The sequence below is a fragment of the Dasypus novemcinctus genome, chromosome 5 (genome assembly GCF_030445035.2).
Source record: "Dasypus novemcinctus isolate mDasNov1 chromosome 5, mDasNov1.1.hap2, whole genome shotgun sequence".
Taxonomy (NCBI): Eukaryota; Metazoa; Chordata; class Mammalia; order Cingulata; family Dasypodidae; genus Dasypus; species Dasypus novemcinctus.
This window is the reverse complement of record NC_080677.1, coordinates 78,082,128-78,095,775: the sequence shown is the minus strand read 5'-3', so window position 1 is coordinate 78,095,775 and position 13,648 is coordinate 78,082,128. Positions and strand designations below refer to the sequence as shown.

At 37.8% G+C, this 13,648-nt stretch overlaps 1 protein-coding gene across 1 annotated transcript in view; it reads left to right on the top strand.

The window, feature by feature from the left end:
- The window catches only part of RELN (reelin), a 516,519-nt gene that overhangs the window by 479,033 nt on the left and 23,838 nt on the right, over window positions 1-13,648 (top strand). Inside the window, exons 50-53 of the mRNA XM_058297120.2 lie at window positions 3,192-3,448; window positions 7,381-7,535; window positions 9,503-9,717; window positions 12,120-12,297. Of these exons, the coding sequence (XP_058153103.1) occupies window positions 3,192-3,448; window positions 7,381-7,535; window positions 9,503-9,717; window positions 12,120-12,297 (805 nt within the window). The remainder of the gene's footprint in view (window positions 1-3,191; window positions 3,449-7,380; window positions 7,536-9,502; window positions 9,718-12,119; window positions 12,298-13,648) is intronic.

Below are 13,648 nucleotides of genomic sequence, written 5' to 3'. Positions count from 1 at the left end.
AAATGGATAAATAAAAGCCATTAAAGTAATCTTGGAAATGATTATTTATGTTCATTATAATAGTTAATAATAAGTTCAACTGGGAATGACAGAAGACCCAAAATAACTTAAATCAATTTATCTCTCTCTTACATAAATTAGATACAGAAGAAAATAGTACAGGGCTGCTATAGCAACTCCACGGACACCAGAGATCCTGTTTCCTTCCATCTTGTTGTTCTACCATACTCAACATGTGGCTTTTACCTCCAAGTCCAAAGCTGCTACTCTAGCTCCTCCACGTTCCAGCCAGCAGGAAGGAGAATGGGGCAGGAAGGGTGCACATCCTTCCACTCACATTCAGCTAGCCAGAACTTAGTCACTGGGCCACACTCAATACAAGGGAAACTGGGAAGCATCATCTTTATTCTGGGTGACTCTTAGTCTTGCTAGAAAATAGGGGCTGCTATTATTAAGGAATAATAAAGTTATTATTGGGAATAAAGAAGAATGGCAATTGAGGACGTATCAGCAATCTCTGCTATAAGCAAATTCTACACTTACACTAAAGTTGGGTAAATAAAGGAATCCAACAAGAAACTAAGTGGTATACAGTATAATAGTGCAGAAGTGTCTCCTCTATTAGCAAGAGATTTGAAAAAACAAACAAGTAAACCATTTTCTGGATCTTTATGGAAGAATTTCTAAAGACTCTCAAGTATGAGTCTGAACACTTAAGGGAGGAATGATAAGTTAAGGTAAAAGCGTAACTGTCGGATCTACTTTAGTTCTCTGAAGAAGAAAATAAATTGACCAAGTGAGAAACACTGGTCATAATTTATATAGACTTTTAAGAAGCCTTAGATAAATTTCCACTCCAAAGGCTTTTAAAATGTGGTTGAGTTTTTATCAGAGAAAGGAAACTAATTTAGGAACAGGAAAGAAAAAAATAGAGATAAAAGATCTTTGCTCTGGGTGAAGAAGCCATGAATCATGTGTCCTCCCAGGAATCGATAGATTTCTGATACTATTTAATACATTTTACAATGTTAATTGAACCTGCCAAACCAATGAAGATAAATTATAGGGAGATCTCACAAGATGAGTATAACATATATATATATATATATATATATATATATATATATATATATATAGCAGATGAGCTTCAAAATTGAGAAGCATGATAAAAAGAACTTTGACAAAGATTATTTGCCTTAAGAGTGATGGTCTCCAAGCTGACAAACTGCTAGTAACCACACAGAAAATTGTCGAGGATTCTTAGCATACACTTTTCTTCCCAGTGGCAACTCATTAATACTATTCTTGCCCAAAGTGTGCCCACATCATGGGCATAGTCAATGAAAGTATTTAAAATCCAAGTATTGGAAATTGACTAAAAGCATCTAAGCTTTGACAGGCTCTTGGCTGCTCCCCATCTGGAATATTGTTCTGGCCACTGTATCCCAAGGAAGACATAAAAGAGAAAAGGGGAAGGAAAACTAAAATAAAGAGATATTCTTTTCTTTTTTCCTAATTATTGAGCTTCTCTTCACAAGAGCCTTAGATCACAGTAATTCATATATACAATATACAGTACTCCCACACATCCACCATAAAACTTTTCCCTTCCACAGCGATAATCTTATAACTTATTCATATCATATTTACTTAAACTGATGTACAGACTCTGAGACAATAGCTTTCAAACAAGGTGACATCTGTGCTTACATTGTGGTCCATACTTTAGGATATACAGATTTCTAAATTTTTAGTTATCCTATGTTTTACATTATGGTTTACATTTATTAGTCTGTCATACCCTATATGTTTTTGGTGTAATATTACATGTTTTATATCCATCCTTGTGTACTCTCGCAAAACTCCTCTCTTACCCCCACATTTGGGTGGTGCTTCACGGACAATTACAGGACATTGTAGATCCCCCCCAGGGCCCACTGGATGGAACGTGGGAGAGTATGGGCTATGATGTGGACCATTGACCATGAGGTGCAGTGCCCAGAGATGTACTTACCAAATGCAATGGATGTGTCATGACGATGGGAGAGAGTGTTGCTGTGGGGGGGGTGGGGGGTGGGGGCGGTGGGGTTAAATGGGACTTCATATTTTTTTAATGTAATATTTTTTTAAAAATGAATAATAAAAAAAATAAAAATAAAAAATAAAGAGATATTGTATACACGAAACCAAACTAATGAAACCTCTTCAGTGTGAAGACAAAGACTAACGGACTGTCATGGACGCCCCTAGCTTAAGGATCCTTCCATTTGATGAATTTGGGCAGGTTGGCTCTGTCCTGGGGCACAAACACTAAGAGGCAGCCTGTGAAATTAAGAGGAGGTTAGATTGGCATAGTTAAAAAGACAGTGCTTTATGCAAAGGATAGCACATCTAAGAAAATTATCTTCCCTGATCGGCATTACAAGTTGTAGATATAAGTTCAAGAATAATTTGATACATACCTGGGTTTAAAGTGCATAATTGTGATTAAGGCATATTTAGACGTTATTACTGGCTGGTCAAAGTTTATTTTAGAGAATGGAGCCATGTTTTTCCAGTTGGTCCTTAGTGACTGGGTCAGGGACAGTATGTGGGGCTTGTTAGCACATGGTTCTCACTCAACATTTCATACGTTTCCAACCTTGGGCAACTGATAAAGTAATTAATACATACAGCCTCCTGTCTTCAGGTGGAGGGTCTAAATGTCCTACAATCCCAAATCCATATTGCAAGCAAATTGGTCGCATCCATTGGGAGTAGAGTGAAAACAAGGTACCTTCAGAAGGGGGAAAGAAACAGATAAAACTAACCCCAGGGGACAGAAAAAAAAATCAATATGGGCTTATAGCTACCAAAGTTTATATATTCTAGCCCTCGTGCAGTCCTACAGATCCAGAAGGATCCCTAGGTATGTAGAGAGTTGTGAAGTCCCTCTAAGATCTGCCCAAGGGCAGGTAGAGTAGGTGGATAGGTCAAGGATACTTGAATTTGTTCTATTTCCCCCATTCAGTGGCTTCTGAGATTTCATAAAATTAAGCCAGTTTATCATGGTTTTAAAATATATATATTTTAGCTAATGGTCTTCCCTCCCCCAGCATGCGATACACAGTATCTTACTTCTGGTTGTTAAATTTTTGACTCCTTTGACAAGGGTTTTTCCTGCACCCTTGTCATCCATCATTCTCTTATAGATTCGTGAATATCCTTCTCCCTCCGGATGCTAAAGAGATTGCCACTCGTTTCCGGTGGTGGCAGCCAAGGCACGATGGCCTGGATCAGAACGACTGGGCCATCGACAATGTCCTCATCTCAGGCTCGGCCGACCAGAGGACCGTCATGCTGGACACCTTCAGCAGTGTCCCAGTGCCCCAGCACGAGCGCTCGCCCGCAGACGCCGGCCCCGTCGGGAGGATTGCTTTTGACATGTTTATGGAGGACAAAACTGCAGGTAGACTTTTATTAGTGTTAAAATAAAAATCCAATGGAAATGCAGTCGTTTGGATTGGAGATTTTTCTGAAGAGTAAAATGTGGAACCTTTTCAATGCTCAAGTGGTATAGAAACCAGACAGAGGGTTATTTGTGCCATCCTTTATTTCCTCGCAGCCTTCCTGATTTACATGGTAACTAAATTTTTCTTTTGTTCAAGCTAGCAAATATGTTTTAATGAATAACATTCTTTAATTTCATTAAAAGGATAAATTTTTTCCTTAGAGGAAACAAGACAAATTACTTTTATTAGAGGAAAAAATACTCATCTCTTTGTTTCCTGTTTTCCACGTTGGGTGGAAAGCGAGTATTTCCTAGTCTTTTGCTTTAATATCCAAAACCAGATGTTTTGTTTTGCTATGTCAGGCACATTTGTGATGGCATTGCATGTTTGAGGTGGTGTCCAAGACCTCGCTTGTCACTCTTTATCCTTTTTTTTTCCTCTCCCCTTCCCTGCCCCCCCCCATTGTCTGCTCTCTGTGTCCATTCGCTGTGTGTTCTTCTTTGTCTGCTTCTATTCTTGTCAGCAGCACCAGGAATCTATGTCTCTTTTTGTTGCATCATCTTGCTGCGTCAGCTCTCTGTGTGTGCGGCACCATTCCTGGTCAGGCTGCACTTTTTTCACACTGGGCGGCTCTCCTTACAGGGCACACTCGTTGCATATGGGGCTCCCCTACGCGGGGTACACCCCTGCATGGCAGGGCACTCCTTGCACGCATCAGCACTGCACGTGGGCCAGCTCCACATGAGTCAAGGAGGCCCGGGGTTTGAACCCTGGACCTCCCATGTGGTAGGCAGACACCCTATTGGTTGAGCCAAATCCTTTTCCCTCTTTATTCTTAATAGGAATAGTTCAGTGATGCTGGCAAGTGAGAAACTCTTTCTGCTCTTATTTTTAATGACTTTTCTATTATTTCATGATACTATTTTGGTTACTTTGTTTTAAAGTGGTGTCTTACATTAGTATGTGCTTTATTTTGACATATCCTTGGTTATGCTACACAAAATATCATGTCTCCAAATTAAATAGTGATATTTAATTATATATGTCATACCAACACTGAAAGTGTTGAACAATAAAAAGAGATATATTATTCCACTTTAGATTCATCAGAGAGTAGGACTGTGTGTCACAAAAAACTCGGTTCTAGCATATTGCCCAGAAAAATGCCATCTGGATATATTTTATAATAATAAGACTGATAAGAACTTTCCAGGGGAATGAAGCATATGCTGGAACAAAATTTGAAACTTGAAGAGTCTTAATAACTAAAATAATTATTGTTTTATTGTAAAAATAACACCATGTTCAAAGTGTGAAATTGAGGATATACAGAAAATCCTGAGGATGAAAATAAAAATCACCCAGAGAACAACTGTTGTCAATATTTTGGTATATTTTCTTATCCTTTACATAAACATATTTTAAGCAAAATTACAAACTTATGTCATATATATTTTACATCCTGTTCTTTTCCCTTAGAATGAAATCCTTGTCATTTCTCCATGACCTTAAGTATCTTTTTGAAAATATAATTTTAATAGTTATATAATATTCTATCATAATTTTACCATTTCCATATTGTCAAATATTTAGGTTGATTCATTTTATTAATTCAATCACATCCTTAATATATCATGTGGCACAGTAGTATAATTACTAATATTGACTAAATAAAATCCTTGTAAATAGAAAAGGCTTAAAATGTCCCTCCCCTCTACCAAGTAGTCTTACTACTTAGAAAGATTATTGAGATTTTCTTAGGTAGATCTGGTTCAGAACTTTTGCTAAACTATTCATTTATTTTTCCCTGTGTGGTGGTTTATGTGAGTTTTTAATCAGAGAATAGTGTAAGCAGCATCTCTATGTAAATAAAAGCAAATGCAGATTTTTAAGTGCCTAAGAGAATTATTTTTACTTTAGACTTAATTGGTGGCGAAAAACTGAAGGAACAAATTTTCTGGCCCCTGCCTATCTTGGAAAGATTGTATGCCTAGAAACTGTAACATCTACCTATAGAAGTTGTTTCTGATATTGCAGAAGAAATTGAGGAGACACTTGATTAATATAAGCCCCTTTTCAGCAGGACTGTATAGCTTTAGCAGAAAAATTAAATAGGTACCCCAGAATAACCTGGCCCAGGGTATTATTAGAATCCAAATTTCTGTGCGCTTTGTCTATTGAGACCTATATCTGTGATGTAGGATTAAATGCAGCTTCAAATCCTTTGGAATGAAAACTAACTAAAAATGACATTGTGGGAGCCACTTGAATCCCAGACATAAGGTGCTTGTTCTAAGGCACATGTTAAGACAAAATCAAAAGCACACAACACAGGTGAAGGCTGAATTATAATTAAAATGTTCAGTCTCTTTTCTGGAACCTGAGGCTGTCTAACTTCATGGTGGCCCTAAACCTCCAGCTGTGTCTGTCCATCTCCATGGTAAATGTTGGAACTAACCAAGAAAATTTCAGGGAGAAGTTGGACCACAAAATTAACGTATACTGTAAATAAGATGCAACTTATCCATATGTTTAATTTCTAACCATTCTAGGATGAAATCATGATACAAAGTCACTTCCAGAGAGGGAACAGGACTCAGCACATGAGACTGACTTTGTATTGGTCAATTCAGTCTTGTTTCCTAGGTTTTCCTTAGACTCTTCCAAATCTATTCCTTCACTAGTTTTTTGTTAACTGTATACTTCGTCAAAGTGTACCTAACTGTTGATTTGGTTTCAAAGACAGTCAAAATTTATTAAAGTGAATCTATTCTGAATATTTTTTTAAAGTTTTTTTTTTTATTTCTCTCCCCTCCCCCCGCATCTTGTCTCGTTATCTGTTCTCCGTGTCCTTGCTGTGTGTTCTTCTGTGTCCTCTTCTATTCCTGTCAGCGGCACAGGAATCTATGTCTCTTTTTCTTGCATTGTCTTGCTGCATCAGCTCTCCGTGTGTACGGTGCCACTCCTGGGCAGGCTGCGCTTTCTTTTGCGCTGGGTGGCTATCCTTACGGGGCGCACTCCTTGCACGTGGGGCTCCCCTACACGGCTAACACCCCTGCGTGGTACCACACTCCTTGCGCACATCAGCACTGCGCATGGGCCAGCTCCACACGGGTCGAGGAGGCCCTGAGTTTGAACCATGGACCTCCCATGTGGTAGGCAGATGCTCTATCCATTGAGCCAAGTCCACTTCCCTATTCTGAATGTGTAAATATCCATATCTAGATAACGAGATATTAAGAATATTACTGAGGTAAACTTAAAATAGCATTACTCTGGAAATAATCCTAGTCTCTTAAATAAATGTTATTTTCATTTTTGGCAACTTAAGTATGGTGTCACATCTCAGGACTTAAAAGGAATCTTTATAACAAATTGTGCAATGTAAACTTTTAGTTTTCCTCAAGTCATTTCTGGGCCCCTCAAATAATTCGATTGTTTAATTTAAAAGGCAGAATAAAAATTTCACTACAAGTTTTTTAATTACCAGGATTAACATTATCAGAATTTGAGTAGAAGGAGCTAATTCACTTCCCCATCATATTACTAAAAATTCTTCTCCTTCTTTAGATCCTGCCTAAAAATTAAATGTCTGTCAAAAAATTAGATATACATTCCCCTTTGATTTTTTTCCCTTTGATTTTTATTTACAACACATACAATCAAACACTTTTTCCCCAAGTGTAGATTTGCAAATGCCAGATGGTAGGTTTACTTCAATCCTCTGAGTATCCATGTTCCTAAAACTATGCATTTACATCAGTATTTAGTCATGGGTTGGACATAATATAAGACAGATTTCTAGTGAAAATAATTCTACATCTTGTTTAAAGTAGAAATTTAATTCAAGTATTTTTGTTTGTCATAAAATTTTTATCCCTCTTTTAAGTGAATGAGCATTGGCTATTCCATGATGATTGTACGGTGGAAAGATTCTGTGACTCCCCTGATGGTGTCATGATTTGTGGCAGCCATGATGGAAGAGAAGTATATGCAGTGACCCACGACCTCACTCCCACTGAAGGCTGGATTATGCAATTCAAGGTGAAAATGTTATGTAACTTGTATATTACATAAATAACCATACATTAGCAATATAAGAAATGAAAAAAATTATAGAGGCAAAGACTCTAATATTTACTTAATATATACTTTGAAAAGTAAAACTTAATGTTAAGGTAATATTATACAGCTCAACTATATATTACTTGAAGCTGAAAAATATTTCCTTTCTCAACTATTTCAAGATAAAACATTCATGAGAGCAAATGTTTACATTCAGGTCTGAATACCAGTTTAATTGGTCTATATACTGATTGGATATTAAATATTGATAATTAAAAATAGAGGATTCTGATTCTAATTCCCTGAGTTAGTTCCCCAAGTTAAATCATTATACAATTTAGGCACACATGTGCCAGCTGGGCCCCGAGCCTCAGCAGAGTGGCCACTCCTGCTCTCTGAGTTCATTGGTCTTACCCAGGTCAGCTAACAGGGAGGTGAAGATGGTCAACCACCACACCAGGGAATCAAGATGCCTACAACTGTAAGCAGAGGAATTGCATCCACCACCATGTGGAATCTAAGCCCCCTCTTGATCTAGAGGTGGAGTGGACATCACCATCCCAGGGTCCACAGAATGGAGGAATAAAATATGGACTAGAGTGGACTTACTGATATTCTACTATAAAACTATTGTGACAAGTAATAGAAGAAATTTTAGCTTCAAGGTGGAGAAAGTGGCCACAGTAGTTGCTGAGGGCAGGGAGAGGGTAGAAGAGAGGTGATGTGGGGGCATTTTGGGGATTTTGAGTTGCATTAATGATATTTCAGGGTCAGATGCTGGACTTTATATATCCTGCCATGACCCACTGAATGTACTGGGGGAGAATGCGAACTACGGGGTAGACCGTTATCTGTGTAGTGCAGCTGTGCCCCAAAATGTGTTCACCAAGTGCAATGAGTATGCCACGATGATGAGGAAGGTTGTTGGTGTGGGAGGAGTGGGGTGGGGCGATAGGAGGTATACAGGAACCTCTTATATTTTTTAATGTAACTTTTTTTTGCAATGTATATATCTTCAAAAAAATACAAATATACAATGATGTGGAGGTGGGGAGTGGGTTATATAGGAACCTCTTTTTTTTTGTTTTTTTATGTTTTTTAATGTAACATTCCTTCTGATCTATTAATTTTAATTTAAAAAATAATAAAAAATTTAAAAATTTTAAAAATATAAGAATTTAGGCACATTTTCTCTTTAAAAGGAGATTAAGCTATAATAAAAATACTATATTACACTGTATTAATATAATAGGCTATATCTACTTTTGTACAAGAATATTTTGACGTTTATGGAGGAAGAAAATTATAGAACAAAACATGATTAGCATTAATGCCAATTTTAGACTTAATTAACTTCAATATTTTGGCCAAGATTCTGTCAAACAATGTATTCTGTCTACCTAAATCCCACTGTACTATCAACAAATGTCGCATATGGCCATCGCCATTAACAAAGGGTGCTGTGTCCTATTAAAAATACCGTCTGTTATCACTTCATTCCATTTCAGTTGTTGTTGAAAATGATTTATTGAGAGTCATAAATTGTACTACAAAATAGCAAAATTGGTAAAGCTGTTAGCAATCCTTCTTGGTCAAGCATTCTGCCAAAAAAAAAAGTGCCAGACCATTAACACAACAAACAACAATTTGTAAGAGTGGGTCCAAGCTTTCCAAGGCAACTAGCCAACCATGGCAGACACACAGGTTTCAGCTTCTCTCCAAACCCCCTGCACAATATATTTGGCACTTGGTATAATCTATCACCTTGGGCAAACATCTCAACGCTCCCTGTCCATGAGCAGAACAAAACAATGAACCTGAAAATACAGAATGGTTAGGGTGCAGTGTTTATCAAGTGATCAATGATTTTTATGCTGCCGAAGTCCACAGAGAAGAAATATGTAATATGATTTTAATGCCTTGACAATCTTTTCTATATTTATTAGATCTCTGTTGGATGTAAAGCATCTGAAAAAATTACCCAGAATCAAATTCATGTGCAGTATTCTACTGACTTTGGTGTGAGCTGGAATTACCTGGTCCCTCAGTGCTTACCTGCTGACCCAAAATGCTCTGGAGGTGTTTCTCAGCCATCTGTATTCTTTCCAACAAAAGGGTGGAAAAGGACCACTTACCCACTTCCTGAAAGCTTAGTGGGAAAGTAAGTAGAAAAGTAAATAAAGCTTGGTTCTGAGAAGTCAGGAGTGGGTTAGGGACACTGTTGTCAAGGATGAAATTATGTATAATTGTGGATAAAACACGGCCTCCCAAACTCTATAGGTTCTCTAATTGGTGACTTATGATAAGCTAACTTCAGGAGACCTCAAATTGTAATTCTCATACAGGCAAGAAATGCCTTGACAGGCCTTTCCACTTTGCACAACTCAATGTTTCAAATGAGGACAGAGCAATAGTGATGGCCTTGGAGCCAAAAGAAAAGGTGTACTCTACCTGACCAGCTTTATAGACTGTGGTCCACCATGAATCAAACACGTTCCACATTATTGCCTTATTGATCCATGATATACAGAGCCACAAGCAAGTCCTAATTCATAATGCTATTTGTACAAGTGTGGTTTATAGGTTTTATTTTTCTGTTATCAATACATTAAGCCCTGCACCTGTAGAGAAAAGTAATTAGCCATGAGCAGTGGTGAAGCCAGGTGATTAAACCATGCTCTGGAAAGTCTGTGGATGTGTTCAGGCAACTCCAAAAGACTAAGACTTCCCTTCTGTGAAATTTAGGAAAAAAGAAACATTGAAGAAAATGGCAGGTGCACCTCAGCTGTATTAATCATATAGTCTGGCTAAATGAAGGAACTTCTTATGAAACAGAATGTGATACATGCCAAAATATGCTGATCCTTTAACTAAGGTGCTTACACATGGCTTTTTCAGGACCCCCGTAGATACCATTTACTACATGACCACTCACAGTTTTCAGGAATTCATTTAAAGGGTTTATTTGGTTCACATACTAGGAGACTAAGTCAGGATTCTTCCAGCTGCGGGTAACAGAAAACCCGACTTAAACTAGCTCAAATAAAAATGAAATTGGCTCTATCTATGATGAAAATTCCAAAGCCAAGTAGACTATAGGATTGGTTGATTCATGGGCGAAATATCCTTCATATCTTCAAGGATATTGTTCTTTCCTTCTCTCTTGCTCTCAGTCTTTACTCTGCTGTCCACAGCAGTGGTGGCATACCCAGCCTTCACGCTGGCTGCCCCCACGAACATAACCGGGCTACCAAAAAACCCGAACTGAATGCTTCTGTACCCATATCGTATGGGAAAGAAATGGAATGACTTTTCTCTCAAAGAGAACTAGGGCTAGAATCTCAATGGGCCAGATGAGCTTAAGAATACCCATTCCTGCATTAAAATTGTTCTGCACAATTTTGCAATGACAGATATAGGCCATTATACATTTTGTCAAAACCTATAAAATTGTACAGTGCAAAGTATAAATGATAATGTAAACAATTGACCATGGTTAGTAGCAATGCTTCCTTATTTGTTCATCAATTGTAACAAATGTACCATACTCGTGTAAGACATTATTAATAGGGAAAAACATGGAAGGGGAAGTGGTGGGATATGTGTGAATCTCCTGATTTTCTATGTGACTTTTCTATAACCTAAAACTTATTTCAAAATAAAGTTTAAAAAAAAGAATTCCCATTCCTGAGCCAGTGGTTAGTGGAGTTATAATTATCTCACATGAATCATCTGGAATCAAATGGATATTGAAGTGCCACGAGAACATCCACCATAGACTCATTGCTCCCCTCCTACTCTCGTCTTTTATAATGAGGTATAATTTACGTACAGTAAATGCACAGATCTTAACCAGAGTCAGTTCAATGACTTTTTACCATTGCGTAACAAGGTGTGGAACCTTGACATTACCTCAGGAAGTTCCCTCGTGCACTTTGGATTCTTTACACCAAAATCGGGTGGCTCATTTTAAGATAAAGTTGATTACAAGGCTTGTTTATTTTTTTTGCCAGAAGACAGAGAATAATGAAATTAAAATCTCAGGGAAATTGTCACAATATTAATATAACCCTTCCCAAATTGTGTTCTAATCAGCAGAGTTGCTCTGAGAACACTGCTTATCTTCAGTTGGTTATATGCAGAAGTCGCTATTCCGCAGCCACCTGAGGACTGTGTGTATCTGACTATGTCCCCATCAAAGGGCTCAGTCGCCTCCATACGATCTCAGAAATGCAATTAATGAATCCAAATTATGTCATAATCACTGGATTCCAGTTCATAAGAAACCTGTTTTATGGTTGTTACAGAGTTGTATTTTTAAATATTCCTATTGCTTGAAATAGAGATTCCACTGTATTTTCATTTTGTTTTGACAAGTTTGCTCAGACACTATAAAATAGAACAGACTACCAGTGTTAAAGTTCCACTGCTAGACACAGAAAGAGAACAGCAGTCAGAAAGCATTTTTTTATTGACCCATTTTATCCTATAAAAATGTCTTAAGTGAACCTGAATAAAGTTAACTTTCGCTTTTTTCATCCTTTTCTTTTGTGCTGCCAATAGTCCAGTAAGGTTTAGGTTCTATCAGAAGTACTCAGATATGCAATGGGCAATTGATAATTTCTACCTGGGCCCTGGATGTTTGGACAACTGCAGGGGCCATGGAGATTGCTTAAATGAACAGTGCATCTGTGACCCAGGATACTCTGGCCCAAACTGCTACTTGACTCACACTCTGAAGGTAAGGTAAATGCTGGAAGCACTTGCTTGCACTGCAGACCATGCCTTAAGAATCAACTGATAATATGAGACTGAAAATCTCTAACAGCATCCTTTGGGGTCCTTGGAAAATAAATTATTTGGATGGAAACTATTAGACAGTATGTCTTAGGTTTCTTATATACAAGAATATTAGGAGTAAGTTCTGGTAAATTTATCTAAATCACAAAATAAACTAGACTGTATAGATTAAAGAACATAAATACTCTGGGTTTTTTATATCTTAAAGTCAATCAATATTAAGCTTTCTTCGCTTTTTCAACAGATGCACTGTTTGAAGGAGGTCACTGTGTTGTTATGAAATAAAGTGAATATATACCTACATTATCACAAAAGACCAAATTTTCAAAAAGTACCTGAGTTTCCATTCAGAAAATTCTGGGTTCAGATTCTCTAACTGCTGAAAAATGGTTGTGTTAACAATAGAGGGAAACGGACTTGGCCCAGTGGTTAGGGCGTCCATCTACCACATGGGAGGTCCACGGTTCAAACCCTGGGCCTCCTTGACCCGTGTGGAGCTGGCCCATGCGCAGTGCTGATGCGTGCAAGGAGTGCCGCGCCACGCAGGGGTGTCCCCCGCGTAGGGGAGCCCCACGCCAAGGAGTGCGCCCGTAAGGAGAGCCGCCCAGCGCGAAAGTGCAGTCTGCCAAGGAATGGCACCGCCAACACTTCCCGTGCCGCTGACGACAACAGAAGCAGACAGAGAAACTAGATGCAGCAAACAGACACAGAGAACAGACAGCCGGGGGGAGGGGGGGGATTAAATAAATAAATAAATCTTAAAAAAAAAAAAAGAATAGAGAGTTCATTCTCATAAGCTTTAGCTGTTATATTATTATTTAATATGTAGAATAAGTTCAGTTGTGCAACACACTTGCTAGTCATTCTTTTCCTGAAAATAAACGTAATGCATTCATCATCATAATAACAGAAAAATGAGTAAACCAAAAAGCATAATGATTGAAATCCAACATAGGAGAGGCAAATCAAGCAAAGTCTATTCTGTCATTGTTTTCTACAATACTTAACAATTTTGGTATTTATAAATTAAAAATAGAGGCAGTGCTTACTTGTGTCCCTTTGTTATCAAATGAGATTATCAAATGACAAGCATAGCTTTGTATGCCACCAGTATTGAATCAACTAAAAAATAATTCTAGTTTCTTTCATAAATACTAAAATTCATTAGCATTCCCCAGATGGATAAAAAATATACAAATCTATATTATGAGCTCTTATTCACATCTTTATAATGAGAGTTTACATGATTAGCCAGGCATTCCTTCTGACTCATGTTCTCACACAGAAACCTC